Source organism: Sinocyclocheilus anshuiensis, unplaced genomic scaffold (assembly GCF_001515605.1).
Source record: "Sinocyclocheilus anshuiensis isolate Anshui unplaced genomic scaffold, SAMN03320099.WGS_v1.1 scaffold2406, whole genome shotgun sequence".
Taxonomy (NCBI): domain Eukaryota; kingdom Metazoa; phylum Chordata; class Actinopteri; order Cypriniformes; family Cyprinidae; genus Sinocyclocheilus; species Sinocyclocheilus anshuiensis.
Genome location: NW_015555875.1, coordinates 51,539 through 68,509, shown reverse-complemented (window position 1 = coordinate 68,509; position 16,971 = coordinate 51,539). Strand labels below are relative to the sequence as shown.

Genomic DNA, 16,971 nt, shown 5'->3' with positions numbered 1-16,971 from the left:
ATAAAAGGTCTAACAGCTGAGAATGCATATCAGAGCAAAAATCAAGCCCTGAGGTCAAAACAGCTCAGAAACAGGTTTGCGTCAAGCCACACATCTGGGGAAGAGTTCAGAAAAAATTCTGCTGCATTGAAGGTTCATAGAAGCATGTAGTCTCTGTTACCCCTAATGGAAGACGTTTGAAACCACCAGGACTCTTCCCAGAGCTGGCCTCCTGGCCAAACTGAGCGATTGATGGAGAAGGGCCTTTTCTAGACTGGTGACCAAGAACATGAAAACCTAGTCCAGAGCACACAGCAAGAGTGGCTTATAGACAACTCTGTGAATGTCCTTGAGTGGCCCAGATCCATCCTGGGCTTGAACCCAATCAAATATTTCTGGAGAAACCTGAAAATGTGCATCTGCCCCCATCCAACATGACCGAGCTTGAGAGGAGAACAGGTGAGGAGAAGAATGGCAGATAATTGCCAAATGATGATGAGCAAAGCTTGTCGCATCAAACAACAAAGACTTGAGACTGTAAAGGTGTTTTAGCTAAATATTTAGTTAAGGGTGTGAATACTTATTTCAGTTTTTTTATTTTTAACACATTTAAGAAGTTGTTACAATTCTGTTTTTGCTTTGTCAATATGGTGTATGGTGTGTAGATTGATGTGGAGAAAAAAAAAGTAATTTAAAGCAGTTTAACATAAGGCAAATACATAAAATGTGAAAAAAATGAAGGGGTGTGAATACTTTCGCACGGCACTACATCTGAGTTTATATGGCCATTGTAGTTGCTCTCTTGACACATTTAAATAAAAAGTTTTGGACTACCAATATATGTTCATATAAGTTATTTTGAGCATAGCAAAGAGCATGTTGTACCACTTGAAGAAAACAACGCCACTTCGGTTACAAATCCACAGCTGACTGTTTATTTCATAAAAGCACATTAACAAACCACATGAGTGTGTTTTCCATACAAGCCTTGCACTGAAATAAAGTTGTTTACATGCCTCATCGATTTAATGTAGTCCTGTGTAAAGTCTAATGATGACATACTAAATACTACAATCACAATCATTTATAGTTCTTGGTTCCTTCATACATTTCACATGATTATGTTAACAAATAGTCTTGCTTCCTATAAGATGTGAATTTCACTGCCGTTGTATCTAAGACATTCTCCTTCAACAGCTAGTCTAAGAAATGTGTGCTGTATTAAGTTAAATCATACTGAACAATTCATGACGCAGATTCATTCCAGGGAGTAAAATCAGGATTTTGTCCTCTTTTATAAATGTATCCAGATTTCATTAAACTATTGTGGCCCGTACAGATCAAACTGCATTTAAATGTAAACCACACTCGTTAAAAAAAAACACAATACTATACACACGTGAAGGCCAGTCCCATAATCATACATAATCATTACCATCTTTTTGCCTCTGTAAAGAAAGTTTAAGGGAAGGTCTAAATGAACACTGAAGAGTGACTATGAACAGGAGTAATACTGAGAAAAAGGCAGCAGTTGGTTTTTAAGGTTCAAGTCACCAAAACCTTGCACAAGAGGTAAAGTGTGGACTGCTATAGGTCGGAGAGAGTTGTTTCTGTAAACCCCTTAAAAATCTGGCTATATAGTAAGGCTAAGCTAAGTATATTGTTTGGTGTTTTTTATGGCAACAAAATATGAGCTGAGATACTTCATCCTTAATTGGTTCTTTAAAAGACCATTTATATAATTTATATTAACTTTCCCACTTTCCTCAGGTTCTCTCCATTCCACCATGAATGATGTGCTTCCCATTTTAAATTAATATGTACTTTTAAAGAATCTAGATAAATCATACTTATTGTTTTATCACATATAGAACAGTGCCTCCTAAGGAATGTCCTAGGAAGGACATCAGGACAAACGTGAAATAAAAGAGTAACAAGCCTTTTAAGGTACAGCAGCAAGTGGCAGTTCATTAGAGTTTCAAAAACATATGTCTTCAAATACAAGATGTTGTTTTTAACACTTCTGGTAGAATAAGTGTCTCTGTTTCATTCGTTTCAGGACTGAAACCCAGAAATATGTTCCACTGTAGTATTTTGATCATGAAAGATCAGTCTTCTGTTCTGCCAAATGTATGTTGTTAACGTAACTTAAAAAGATTTTGTTGTGTACATTAGAATACTACAGAAACAACTTTGGCAAAACTATCAATGACAGCCGAATCATTACCTAGAGTTAAATATGAGGAAAATACAAAGTTTTTTAAAGAGCAAACACTGCAGGGTAAAACAATTATTCACAATACTAGGAATGAGATTAAGAAAAATAAGAAAAATCTCTAAAAGCGTAAAAAGCCTGAAATCAAGGTATGGAGGAATGAGAAAAGTACAGATTCTCTGTTTCGACAGTTCCAATACATTTACATTTGAAGTAGTTAAAATTTTAACAATTGTTTACTTTTACGATGGATCCAGTGACTTCAACTCCTCGACCTGTGGCTCAAGACCTATTACCTGTATAAGGAGATATTTTATTGCCATATTTATAAACTGTACAATAGGTTTTAAAATTGATATGTTACAGGAATACTCTACCTCGTCTTGAAGTTGTTCTGTTTCCTCTTTATGTGAAGCTTCAGTCTCCTCTACAGTTTTCTGCTGAGCTGTTTTCTTCTTCAGTAACTCAATCTCCCTGTATGAAAAACAGAAGGCAAAAGACATTCATATATTTCTGAAATTATATCGAATACTTCATAAAATATTAATTAATCTCTTGGCTGTGTACAGTGATCTTGGCCCAGTGACTAAAAGAAAAACATCTTTGGGAAAAAATCTAGTTTAAAATACATGTGCCTAGTCCTTAGAAATGTGATATTTGTATTCATGTTTGTTGAGTTTATAGGATTTTTTTAGTAAGGTTGTAATTTAGATTTAATTATGAGATTGTCAAGTGATATTGTAAGTGATAGTAATATTGTTTTTTTGTTTGTTTTTTTCAAAAATTCTTTTTTTTTTTAAGAAAAGGATTATTAAAAAATGTTCCTTCCATTAACTTTTTGTCATCATAGAAGAATTTTATCTTACTCATTGTCTGCATGAATTACTTTTTTATTTCATTTTGAATAAATTAATTGACCCAAACACAATGAGTTACATCAATCTGTTTATATAAATTTGAAATATTTGTGTGTGTGTGTGTGTGTGTGTGTGTGTGTGTGTGTGTGTGTGTGTGTGTGTGTGTGTGTATGTAGGCGATGTAAAAGAGGAAAGCAGGCATTCAGTGTTGCCAACTAGTTTTCAGGGGAAGTTGCTAAAGGAAGACTGATTTGTTGCTAAAAGTTGCTAAATGACGTTGCGATGTCATTGCGCGGTGACGTCATTGCGTAATCACGATGCAAAATTGTGTCACTGCATCAAATCTCAGCAAAAAATATAAACAAATTTATATATGTTAATTTAGATGTGTTTATAAAATAATATAAATGCATAATATAATATTAAAATATAAATAACTAATTTTAAATACAACATTGAATTATTTAACACTTTCACAGTGTGTTTGTGTGTGTGTGTGTGTGTGTGTGTGTGTGTGTGTGTGTGTGTGTGTGTGCCTGTTTAGTATTTAGTATGTATGTCTTTCAGAATGTTGTTATGTCATTCTAATTGTATTTATTGTCTTTTTGAGTATATTTATTAGCCTTGGACACAAAATTAACACAACATTACAATTAACAAATAATAAAAGTGAATATATGGACATATATTCATCTTTAAAGTAAGGGTTAAAGCTAAACAGGACCTTCGGTAAGAATGTGGATGTGGATCAGTATCTGTGTTTTCTCTCACTTTTGCTGATACTCTTTTATAAGGCGTTTGGCCTTGCTGTATTTGCGTTCTAAAGCCTGGTACTGAGCCTGCGTTTCTTTCAGGTGCTCATCCACAGCCTGGCAAAGACTCTGCGCCTCCATCCAATATCCCTCCAGCTTCTCCATGCGCTCCCGGTTCTCCTGCATGTTATGCTCCATCTGGGCCTTTTCAGCACGCCAGCGCTGCTTCTCCTGCTCTGCATGATTTAGCTTCACACATGAATGCAAACAGGTGATTACTTTTTTTTAGTCTTGTGCAAATAGTAACATAGATCAAAACTTTACAACTGTGGAAAACCAGAACTCTTTGTCAGAGGAAAAACTTCCATATGTGTTCTTTTGAAAAATGTAAAGGCCTATAAATGGCAATTCTGCCATCATTTACTCACACTAATGGCATTATAAATCTTTATGACTTTTACCAAAATGAAGAATGTAAGCCGTAATACAATGATAATTGTTCCTTCCTCCAAGCTCTAAAATCTCATTAAAACGTATGCATATTCCCGCTTGGTGCCTCAAGGTGTATTGTTTCAGATTTGATGTCAAAAAATTACCCAAGAAAATTATCGGCTCATGTATGCTGTCAAACCTGTTGCCTCTGAATGTGTGAAAACAGCAATCAGATTTGAGAGCTGTGGCATGGAGAAGATTTTAAAGGAATAGTTCACCCAAAAATGAAAAACTTCTGAAAATATACTCACCCTCAGACCATCAAAGAAGTAGATTGTTTCTTTATCAGAACAGATTTTGAAATATTCAGCATTACATCACTTGCTCAACAATGGATCCTCTGCAAGTGAATGTGTGCCGTCAGAATGAGTCCAACAGCTCATAAAAGCATCACAATAATCCACAAGAAACCAACAAAAACTCCAGTCCGTCAGTTAACCTCTTGTGAAATGAAAAACTGTGTTGAAACAAATCCATCTTTAAGGCATTTAACTTTAAGGGTCCTGTTTTAACGATCTAAGCGCAAGGTCTAAAGCGCACGGCGCGGGTGCACTTAGGGTGTGTCCAAATCCACTTTTGTTAGTTTAACGATGGGAAAAACGGTCGGTGCGCCCGGCGCATGGTCTAAAAGTGTTGTCCCTATTCTCTTAATGAGTAATGGGTGTGTTTTGGGCATAACGTGCAATAAACCAATCAGAGTCTCATCTCCCATTCCCTTTAAGAGCCAGTTGTGCTCGTGCCATGGCGGATTTGCTATTTACACAGCAGAATTTGCAAGTGCAAAGATAGAACGCATCTCCAGAAATGAAACGGAGCTGCTCGTGCGCAAGCGCTGCTGTGCGTCCCTGTGTGTGTAATAAGCAGAGTGTACGTGCACTGTGGACCCACCTATACTAATGCGCTCTTTAAATAAAAGAAAGAAAAAAAAAACTACTGCGCCATTGACTTTAGACCAGGTTTTAGTTGGTCAATGGCGCAGTCTATTTCAGTTGCCTCAAAATAGCAACGCGCCAACAATGCACCTGAACACACCTCGTTTTCAGGCACAAATGCATTTGTTATTTAAAGCAGGACGTGAAAATGATTACTACGTCGGGCTGAAACAAGCAAAAAACACTTGCGTCGCGTCTGGCGCCGCATTGCGCCGGGTGTATGATAGAGCCCTAAATCATTGCTTCTAGCCAAAATACAAGTCTATAATCCATAATAACTGCTTTGGAGAAAGCAATATTATGGATATAGGACTCGTATTTTATCAGGAAGCAATGGTTAAATCTTGATGAATTTGCTTATTAGAAACATGCAGCTTTTCACTTCATTAGACATTAACAGATGGACTGGAGTCATGTGGATTACTTGATTGTGGATTATTATGATTTTTTTATCAACTCTCATTTAACTCTGATTCCAGGGGCGTAAATTTCCCCATCCACCCCCACCCGTCCCCGTCCCCGTCCCTCCCATCTGAGGGTTGTCTCCCCCCAAAAATATCATTACAATCCACTATGTGTATTGTAAATAATATAATGCTTAAAATAATTGTGTAAGTAGTAAACAAAAAAAAAGCATTTTAAGTTTAGAAAGTTAAGTCCTCCCTCCTCCCTTGCCTCACAGTGGTTTGGTCCACTGCCTGCTTTCCCCCTTTACCTCACTGACACACACGAGTCCGGTGGGCAGTGGGAGGCAACCGAGTGCTTCATTAGTTATGTGTAAGTAGGCTGTCCAGGCTTTTTTATTCACTTTAAACATCAGATGACGTGATTCTTTCTCTTTAATACAGATGATGCTGGTGTCAGGGGTCTGGGTCTGGTGTTCTCCCTCTCACCACCAGAGGTCGCCACTTCCCATCCTCCCGGACTCCTTCACCTTGACTCCACACACCTGTACACACACTCACACACACACAGCTGTTGCCCATCCTGAGGGCTATTTATACGCCTTCCCCACGCCTCTCTGGGCGGATTATTACGTTTGTTACGGGACTGATGCAAGCTCTACGTGGCCGTATTGTGTCAGAGTCCGTTTCTGTTTCAAGCCTGTGTGTCAGAGTTTTAGCTCTGTTTGTTTTCTTTTTTGACTTTGTTTTTCCCCTGCAGTCTAATAAACCTGCATTTGGACCCAGACCCCTGTTTACACGGTGTGTTTTCTGTACCGCGCCGTGACAGACGGCGGTGCCCGCTCACGATCCTCCCGAGGCGGCGGTGCCCGCTCACGATCCTCCCGAGGCGGCGGTGCCCGCTCACGAGCCTCCCGAGGCGGCGGTGCCCGCTCACGATCCTCCCTCCTGGGTCTGGTGTTCTCTCTCTCTCACCACCGGAGGTCACCACTTCCCATCCTCCCGGTCTTCGTTACCTTGTTCTACGTGGCCGTATTGTGTCAGAGTCTGTTTCTGTTTCAAGCCTGTGTGTCAGAGTCTTAGCTCTGTTTGTTTTCTTTTTTGACTTTGTTTTTCCCCTGCAGTCTAATAAACCTGCATTTGGACCCAGACCCCTGTTTACACGGTGTGTTTTCTGTACCGCGCCGTGACAGCTGGATCATTAATAAATTAGTCATGACAAAAAAATTATGATATCCGATATATTTTTCCATGAGCGATTATAAGGTTACCTAGCTTGTTTGGTAGCTTGTTTAATACCGTAGATTGTTGGATAGTAAGTCACCCACTACAACTAACACGGCAATAAGCCTGTGTGTGAACTGATATTAGGCTAATATTGTAGATCTACCGATGTGTTGGGTTTTGCTCAATATGATGTTAAGTGGCAGATGTGGGCTTGCTGCGGTTGAATATCTAAATAAGAGATGGCCTCAATCCCAGACGAAACCTAAAATACTATGTGGAGGATGCAAAATAATTAAACATGGTCTCCATGCTATGTACACATGCTGTATACACTTATCTATCCTTACAATTACAATTTTGGCTGTATTATTTGTGTCCCCTTCAAAAATTGCTCTTGAGAAATTTTATGTTTATTGTCCCCCCCTAACTGAAATGTATGCCCTTGTCTGAATCTGATGGCATCCATTCACAGCAGATGATCCAATAATGGGCAGGTGATGTAATGTTACATTTATCTAAATCTGTTCCAATGAAAAAACAAACTCATCTACATCTTGGATGGCCTGAAGATGAGAATTTTCAGCAAATTTTCATTTTGGTTGAACTGTTCTTTTAAGCTATTAACAAACTCCAATTTCCAGACATATGGACTACTATTATGGTGCTTTTGGTCTTTTTTGGAATTTGACAGTTTGAATCACTGTTCACATTTGTTGTAAAAGAGCAGCATGAACAATTACGAAGTAATTCAAGTAAATGATGACCGTTTCTATTTTCAGATGAACAATCTCTTCATCCTAAGAAATTCCAACATTTCATTAGAGATCTGATGACCAGTTAGCATGAAAAAAGTTATCATACCTTCCTCTTGAGCTGTTGGATTTCAGCCTGAGTCACAGCATGTTTGATCTGCAACTGTGCCAAAGTAGTAAACAGGTTAAAGAATGTAACTAAATCTGCTTTTTTCCCCCAATGAACTAGCATTTTAATGGAAAATAAATCAAGCACACTGATTAGTCTGAATGCATTTTTCAAAGATGATATAAAGTGACAGTTTGAAAAGACATTTGTATGACTTTCAGTGGGTGGCTTATTATAAAATGTAACTACTGCAGCCACAGAAAGAAAGAGGTCTTTACATGAAAGACACCAATATTAACGAATCTTTTCCCAGCAATTAATGTTTTAGTTTGTTATTTTAGTAAACTGGCTTTTTGAGATGGAACTACTACTTTTTAGGTTAAGGTATTCTAGTTATATAATTTATGTGGGTGGAATTTGTTCCATGTAAACAATACTTTATGAATAGTTACACCCTATTCTGACCTGGCCCTTCTTTGCATCTTCGCTAAGAGACAAAGCAAAAGTATTTATTTTTGGATACTTAAAATATTGGATGCACCCTAATTTGAATTCTACTAAGGGTCTGTGATATCAGCAGAGACCTCCACAATTTGCTGATGTGGAGTTTGTCTGTTCAAACTGTCTGTCTACACACATTAATGTTTGCACTTTTCCATCAAACAGTAGTTTATAGTTTAACAATTTCAGGTATAAGATTTAGTTTCAGTTCAGTTATGCCCTACATAATTTCAGCACTAAACTGAAAATTCTGATTGAACAGGTTGCTTTAAAAATGTACTTTTACAGTTTAATGAGAAAATCTCCTCTGTCGCTTGACATTATCCATCTACTTGAAAAGATGAGAAAACATTCACTTTTTGCTTGCAAGAACAATTAAATGTGGATATTTTGAACTTTTAAGCAAGTAATTTCTCATTAGATACTCGTCAGTATCATTTTTTAAATCCTTACTGTCCAGCTTAATTTGTGTCTTACTTCTTTGTATTTGTGGGCAAGCTTCTCAGGGTCCACTTCTACTGGTGACAGCATGTCCTCATTCTCGGCCAAGTCAAACACCTCTATGGCACTAGGGTACGTAGGGCTCATCTCGTCTTCATCTTCATCAGTGCCATAATCACCCGGCTAGAAGGGAAGGACAAGGGAACAGCCTTTTGTCACAAGTTTTAAACACACAAACACACACACACACACACACAAACACACACACATATACATACATACATATTTATATATATATTTTAATGTCCTAATATACTAGAGAAAAATACAGACTTTCACATCTGTTAACTAAATATGATATAACACTCTTCCTTTCTAAAATCAGGGTGCGGATATGATGTCATGGCACGTGTTATGCTGAAGTTTTATACTTAATGTTAGTATTCGTTTACACATAACATAGGAAAACACAAAATTATATTTATTTAAATTTTATGCCAGGTTATATGTCAGGTTTAGCTCACTTCTGAGTGAATTTGTCCCCAAAATATGGTTAAGTACTACACACACACAAACATGATTATTAAATGTTAACTAAAAAAAAAAAACCTATTCCAGGAAAGTACTACAGACCTCTTCTTCATCCCCCATGTAGTTGCCATATCGTTGTTCCATCATCTCCTGTTGCCAGCGCTCCTGTTCAAGGGTCTGCTGGATGAGCTGGGCCACTTCACTTTGCTCTCCCGGCTTCTCTCGACCAATAATAAACCTAGAAACAGAGGTGTTTATTACATACCTTGTGGTAATCTAAAGTCTTTTTCTTTTCCTGCTAGTGCTTGAGTATACGCTAGGCTACAAGAATAAATGGTTCTCTTTCTTTATACTTCAAATTCTTCCTTCTTATCTATGCACAATCAGCATGTAACACTCCAAAGAGAAAGGAAAACTTGAAATCGCATCATATGACCCCTTTAATCATTTGACTTTTTCCTGAGGTCCACTTATCATGACCTTTACAATTAAAAGGGCTTTGTTTTGCTGTTTGATTTCAGTGTAAATGCCTATTTGCATTCTTCACAATCACTAACAGTCTATAATTCAACAGTCATTGCATTACAATAAGACAGCCTGCACTGAAATGTGTTGCTCAGCTGGTTAACATCAGACCAAAATGATCAGGGATATTTTTAACATAAACTGCAGCTTCTCATTATAATGTGGGGTTTCCTTCAAAAAGGATATGCAGAGCAGCAGGTGATAATACAGTCAGGCACAGCATAAGATTTGACTTTAGAAATTACATCAGTAATAAAGTACTAATACCTAAATTAATACTTAATTCATCATATTCTAATGATTGTTGAAGGCTTTAACTAATCATGAAGTAATGAAGTTAGTTAAGGATAAGGAGCTATCCTTAACTATGACTGGAGTCACGGATTCACGCATGAATAATGGCAGCCTTGGTACATGTTTGATAGTTAATGCATTAATTAACATTTATGGGTAAACTAAACCAAAGTCTCTTTAAAAAAACATAAGTACTTTGACTTTGAAATGAATTTAAATAATTAAATTCTATCATAAGTTGAGCTTTTGACATCTGCAGCATTGTTATTAACATTACTGGGTGGCAAAGGATTAGTTGATCCTCCTCATCAAGCGCAGAAAATACACTAATAGCTGATCTTGTCTGTTTTGTGTTGTTCTCTTTATCTTTAAACTCACCCTACTGCAACTTATACGCAGCTAAATAAAAACTCAAAACCCACAAAATACATTTGTAGAACAATTCCTAAAGAAATGCTCAAACTAGAAACATACTGCAGGTAAGTTCAGAATGTTTGCTGGGTATCAGTACTGTTCCTTCTCCATCCAGACGCAGGCCATGATGATACTGTACCTCCACTCTCTGACTTCTTGAAAAGCCATTGTAAAGTGTTACCATTTATTGTATATAAATGCTCTTTTATAATTTATGCCATTTTAAAGAGATCTTATAAACATCTTCTTGTAAGGCCAGTCATAAATTATGAGAAGACAATATTTATAATGATGTATGACAGGGGTGTCCAATCCTGCTCCTGGAAGGCCACTGTCCTGTAGAGTTTAGCGCCAACCCCAATTAAACACACCTGAACCAACTAATCAAAGGTCTTACTAGCATACTAGAAACTTCCAGGCCGGTGTGCTGAGGCACGTTGGAGCTAAACTCTACAAGACAGTGGCCCTCCAGGACCGAGTTTGACATGTATGATGACAACAAGATTTATCCTATTTTTTACTTTTGATAAAGCTCTTACAGATCCCTCTTTGCTTGTCTGTCTCCCTTCTATATTTATCCATCCTCAATTTCCTCCCTTTTCTTTGCTCCTACACAGTGAATCTCCTCCACCCAATGTCTGGTTTCATATAACCCTCTCCTTGTTCTGGCCTCCCCCTGTTAACACTCATCTATCATAATGAAATATTCTTCTCTTCTAAATACAGTCTTTGTAACACATCATAATTACAACTGTCACAATGACCCCCATTGGCTGAACGCTGAATGAACTAGGAAAAGAGAGTAGGGAAAGATAATGTCAAAGATGAAGTCGATGAGCCTAAATCATTCTTTTAATCAACATTTAAAAAGCATATATTTGAGCATAAATTTCATTTCACAATGTTATTGAGGTAGAACTGGCTGCAGTGCTCTTATAACAAAGAGAGCATGCAAACATTACAAACAATACAGCTGCAGGCAATTGTAAAATATTACATGAGTGTAATGTCTGTTTATATCCTGCCATGAATTTATACGATACGTGTATATAAAGTAAAGAGAGCTTGAAATAAAGAAGCAAAATGTTGTAAAAATCAAACTGTCATGGAGTCAAAAGTACAGTCTCTAATTACTTTGTATTTATTGTTGGATTCAGTTCCTTCTGAGAAGTTCCTACTTATGTTTTCAGAAGTTGTAATTATGAGGTAATGTGTCCAAGTGAATTTGGTAAGGGAACAAAGTATAAATGGGGCAATGTCATAAACAGGAAGTTGTTTTAGATGTAATGTGACAAAATGAAAAGCAAAGGATACAAATTAGGTAAGTAAGTGATGCTCTATCTATGCATTTGATAATTCTTGAGCTGCTACATGAATCAAGGGAAATGAAGTTTTGGCACACAAATCTGCTGTCTGATGAACACATTTTAAGGCTATTCTCAATACATACTATTTACACAGTAAACTTTCATAATCAAAACTTAATTGTGACCAATACCCAATTAGTTTCCGGAATGATTTTTAATTTACGCCCCAAATTTTCCATACCGATAATTACAACATTGTGGTGGTGTTCATGTGTGCTCCATTCATAAATGCGATGATTTCTGACATGAATCGAAGGTAGCATATGATTAATTCACCATTACTTGTGCCAACAGCAATAGGTGAATTTCAGTTTCACATATCTGTAGATAGATATAAAAGATAAGAAACTGAAAGATGGGACTTCAAAGAAATTAGATCAGCAGGGACATTGTGTGAGCAGGGAGTTGTGTACCACAGTGGTCTACATCCAGCTGGTCTTACCGAACTGTGCCAGATGTGTTTCTCAGGACAGAGGCAGCAAAACTTTGAGTTACACCAACCAGGCTTGTTCCATCCACCTCCACTATCAAATCATTCACCTGGATCCTGAAAGAGAAAAAAGTGGGCAGTGTAAACAGTGTGAAATGAGTTTCGGTATTTAAAGGGATAGTTCACCCAAAAATGAAAATTCTGTCATTAATTAGTCATCCTCATGTTGTTCCAAACCCATATTTTAACAATGTCCTTACTACCTTTCTGGGCCTTGAACGCAGTAGTTCCGTTGCCGTCTATGCAGGGTCAGAAAGCTCTCGGATTTCATCAAAAATATCTTAATGTATTCTGAAGATAAACGAAGGTCTTACGGGTTTGGAACGACATAAGGGTGAGTAATTAATGACAGAATTTTCATTTTTGGGTGAACTATCCCTTTAAGTTGATATATTAACTATGATGCTGTGGAATATGCATAACGTCTACCTGCCATCCCGATGGGCCGCCCCTCCCTCTGTGACGGTCTTGACGAAAATGCCAAGCTTTTCCAGACCCATGTCAGCTCCAGCACCCATCCCAATAATACTGATACCCAAACCCTCATTGTCTGTTGATGGACAACAAAAAATAGAGAATTCAATACTATTTTAGTATTTTCTGTTCAATTTCTGTTCCTTTTACCTGGGAATTAGAATGACCAACTATTTCAAGTGTGAAAAGCCACAAAAAGTGTTACATTTGCACAGACTATTCACACTACTTGCGATAAAATGTTTCAGAAAAGTACTGCGAAATACACCATCATTTCCTCTTTGACATTCTCTATGTTGAGTGTTACTCTTTGAATACCCTTCTTTCACTCTCCTATAGTCTTTCGTTTAATGAGAAACAATTTTATTTGCTGTGAATAGTTGTAGCTAAAGGGTGTTGTTAATCTCAATATGCATTGAAGTATATTCATGATACAGCAAGGTTTGAGTGTCTTACTGTTTTTATAAAACTTTTTTATTACTACAACACTGCATAAAATATTGAGATTACATTTTGATTGAAGCACATTTATTAAGACACCGTCTCTACCATGTAAATGTTAACATTAACATTCATTCAATACCAGCTACATAATCACCTTCATCAATTTAACAGTCTTTAAATAAAGAAATAGCCTACCATGCAGTAAATATGTCCACCTGGTGTTTTATGACTCAGAGGGTGAGTTCTATAGAAGTGAGCTTCACTATGGCCTATTCACTCCAAAGCCGCAAAGCACTTAAAATTAGTAGTGCAGGGTACTACTGTCTCAAGCGTGTGTTTGGAACACCCTACATATTTGACCCAACATTGGGTTGAAACAACCCAGCATTTTTTAGAGTGTATACAATCTATACATTGCTACTTTTTTATTTTGAATTGGAATGTTGCATATGCTTTAAATTAACCTTCTAGTATCATGTGTTTATTAATGCCACAATTACTTCCTTAAAGTGACCACTGTATGTACACTTTGCTAACAGCCTTGTGGATAGGAAGTTTGTGAAGAGACTCGGTAACTTACTTTCATTTAAAAAATGACTCTACACGTACTGTTTTCTTCATGCAGTGTAATTTAGGTGTGCAAAATTAAATCTGAAACTTGACCTATATATATATATGCATATAATGAATTGCTTGAGGTTGAATAAATTGAGGTTGGGAATTTCTTCAACCATTTATCTATCCATCCATCCATCCATACTGTCAATCTATAATCTTTTCATCCATCAACCATCAATACATCCACCCACTTATTGACTCTTCAATGCATCAGTCATTTCAAGCCCCTTTTCCCAAATACCTTTCTCCAGTTCAGCAGGGAACAGGTCCAGCCTTTCCACACGTTTCTCCAGCTCATACTCAGCAGAAGCAGCCATGGGGTCCACATCATCATTCCTCCTGTCATAGTCCTCATTAGAATAGGTTGTGAACAACTGAAAATTTGATCATATATTAATAACCACATGTTTGCTTTAAAGACAAGCTTTTCAATCATGTAATAAAGTAAGCATTTTTTTCATTCGCAAGTAAATTCTCCCCTGCTTATTAGATTCACTTCAAACTTATGCATAGGAGAATACAGTATATTACACAACAGCCAGATGCCCTTACGGATTCTGTATTCCGCTAAGCTTTCAACAAGTATAGTCTGACTTTATTTCAGCATCAGACCTGGAACCAAACTTGGAATAAGAATAGCACTGCTTGTGATTATACACTTTTTTTTCTTTTTTTTTTTGCTCATTCAATGTTATTAAGCAATAAATATCAATAATATTACATGTTTTTCTCTGTTTCAGAGCAACATTATACTTTCCTGAAATCTAAAGCTCCAAATTTTATAAACAAGAATTTGCAAATCCACAACAGCTCTTTTTAGTAATTTTCTGGCAGGTAATTCTTCCAGCACATTGACTGGATTCAAATACAGGTCTCTTGCTGTTTACTGACATTTTAAGTGTTGCATGCCATTTGATTGTAAACATAGCTTTATCTACACACTGATGCATTGACTGTGGAATTAAAGTGTCCCTCTATTGAAAGCAAAGTTGTGTGGGCAGAGCAGGTGTGCCTTACTTCACAGCAGCTCTTGAGGCTTTACTTCTAGTTTTATATCATCTTTTTTATGTGGGTGCAGGCGCCAACTTAACCTGGCCTGAACACAAATGCATGTTTTAAATTTATACTGTTAATGTGAAATCCTCTAGGTGACCATGCTTTGATTCACAGCATGTAAATGTCCATTTTACTTTTGTATTGCAGCCTTTTGGCCAAACATTGCAATTGTTCTTCACAGAGAAGGTAACACCAGAATGCATTGCAAGAAGCTCAGTGAAAACAATATCTACAAGATGGCAGACAAACCCAAATAGATTTTTTAGCCATTATAAATATACTTTTAATTAATTCAACACCAAAATGCATTGACAAACTAGAGTTTGCACCATATTTGTGTGTGCTATGTATTTTTATGTAAAGAGTTTTTTGTTTGGTTGACATCCCCAAGCCCCTTTTTTTAGCCACCTGTCATATAGAGATTACTTTAAGAATCCAATCAATTCCCAATGGATAAAATAAAGTCCTGGCCTACTTTTGCCTTTGAATATACTGTATCATTCAGAAATAAGTCACATTACAGAAATACAATGAACTGTGAATGCTGTTTCCTGTTATGTAATAAAACAAAAATAATACCAGACCATCTTTATTCTCCAATGCCAGACAACCACCAGCATCATAAATCCTCATCCCTCAATTCCACCCAATTGTGTCCTGCCACAAGCATCCCACTGTTAGCAGCACATCCCACATTAAACGCAACCCCTGAGAGGAAAATTGTGCTTTACTCCCATCTGTGCTTTAATTCCACCTGCACCTATTCCCCAATAGCAAAATACCCCATAAAGCATCACACACGCTATGGCCACATGATTCAGTTAGAATGTGTGGCTGGGATTTTTGGTGGTGCCCGGTGGACACAAACATCGGATTAAGGAGGGGGAGGACAGAATGAGAGAGGGAGGAGAGAGAGGCAGACAGTGGTGTTCCAGTTGTGTGAGAGTGCCAGTAGGTCACATCTCTTAACAACAGATGGCCAGGAATACACCTCCTCTGCTCAAACTATCCCATCCTGGCTCTGCTGCCCTACTAAAGCTATGAATGACAATACAATTACAGTAAATACCATTAATAGTCTATAGGAATTGCTGTTTTCTTGCTCAGGTGTTGGATGAATCTCATGAAACCTGTCAACATGCCTTGGTCAAATAAAAAAGAAGCCTATTTTAGGACCATTAAGTTTATTTTCTTTCAAATTACTGCAATGACAAAGTCTCAATCTCATTACAGTTTAGTGAAGACATTTAATTCAGTTTTGTATCACAATAATGAGAATCTTAGGGGGGATAGTGCTTATGACAATAATAATGCAAAAAATGTCTGCTGAAGCGCTCCAAGACTTGAGAACACAAGACACTTGTAACATTGAACAAAACAAAATATTAGGAGAAGTTCTGACAGGAAAACCCATGTAAGGAATACTGTTAATAGGCTGTTGGTGTCACGAATCTGGTCCATGAACTTCCGTCTGCTTGCCACCAGAGGTCACCCTTCCACTACTATGGACTCTTGCACCACACCACTGTTGCACTTCACCCGGACTACAGTTCCCATCATCCATTGCACTGATTACACACACACAGTTGATTGCACAGCACTGATTGCACACAGCTGTCATCAATCACATCTTCCCTATATATACACTCACTCTGATCCCTGTCAAGCAGCCGAGTATTGTTTAGCGCTTATTGTTTGATAGCTACTCTACGCCTTTGCCTTGTACCTGGATTTATCCCTCTAGTCTCGCCCTGTTAATTCTGTTCGCTGATCGTAGACCCACGCTAGCCCTAGGAATATTCTTGTGTCTTGCCCTCTACTGTATATACCCGTTGCCATTATTTGACCCTTGCCTGTCTCTAACCATGTCTATGAATAAAGCCTTGCATTTGGATCCGCACGTCTCATGTCTCGTCAGCCCCGTAACAGTTGGAAAGGAATAAATCCAAATAGCATGGTTGAAAAAGTTGTTGCCCACAACCATTGATATTTTCTACTCTGCTTGAGGTCGGGAGCAAGAGAGACTTGCAGTAAGATTGGTTCTGTTCCAGGTGACAGGAATAGATTTTATATATATATATATATTTTTTTTTTATT

The 16,971-nt window shown here is 37.5% G+C and overlaps 1 protein-coding gene across 1 annotated transcript in view; it reads right to left on the bottom strand.

Annotated features, from left to right (window-relative positions):
* Positions 1 to 903: 903 nt before the first annotated feature.
* Positions 904 to 16,971, bottom strand: part of LOC107675672 (neurabin-2-like) — a 26,834-nt gene continuing 10,766 nt past the window's right edge. The window contains exons 2-10 of the mRNA XM_016470095.1: positions 14,060 to 14,192; positions 12,712 to 12,832; positions 12,235 to 12,339; positions 9,295 to 9,430; positions 8,698 to 8,844; positions 7,720 to 7,773; positions 3,823 to 4,052; positions 2,572 to 2,668; positions 904 to 2,490 (exon numbers count right to left, since the gene is read on the bottom strand). Of these exons, the coding sequence (XP_016325581.1) occupies positions 2,437 to 2,490; positions 2,572 to 2,668; positions 3,823 to 4,052; positions 7,720 to 7,773; positions 8,698 to 8,844; positions 9,295 to 9,430; positions 12,235 to 12,339; positions 12,712 to 12,832; positions 14,060 to 14,192 (1,077 nt within the window). The 3' untranslated portion in view covers positions 904 to 2,436. The remainder of the gene's footprint in view (positions 2,491 to 2,571; positions 2,669 to 3,822; positions 4,053 to 7,719; positions 7,774 to 8,697; positions 8,845 to 9,294; positions 9,431 to 12,234; positions 12,340 to 12,711; positions 12,833 to 14,059; positions 14,193 to 16,971) is intronic.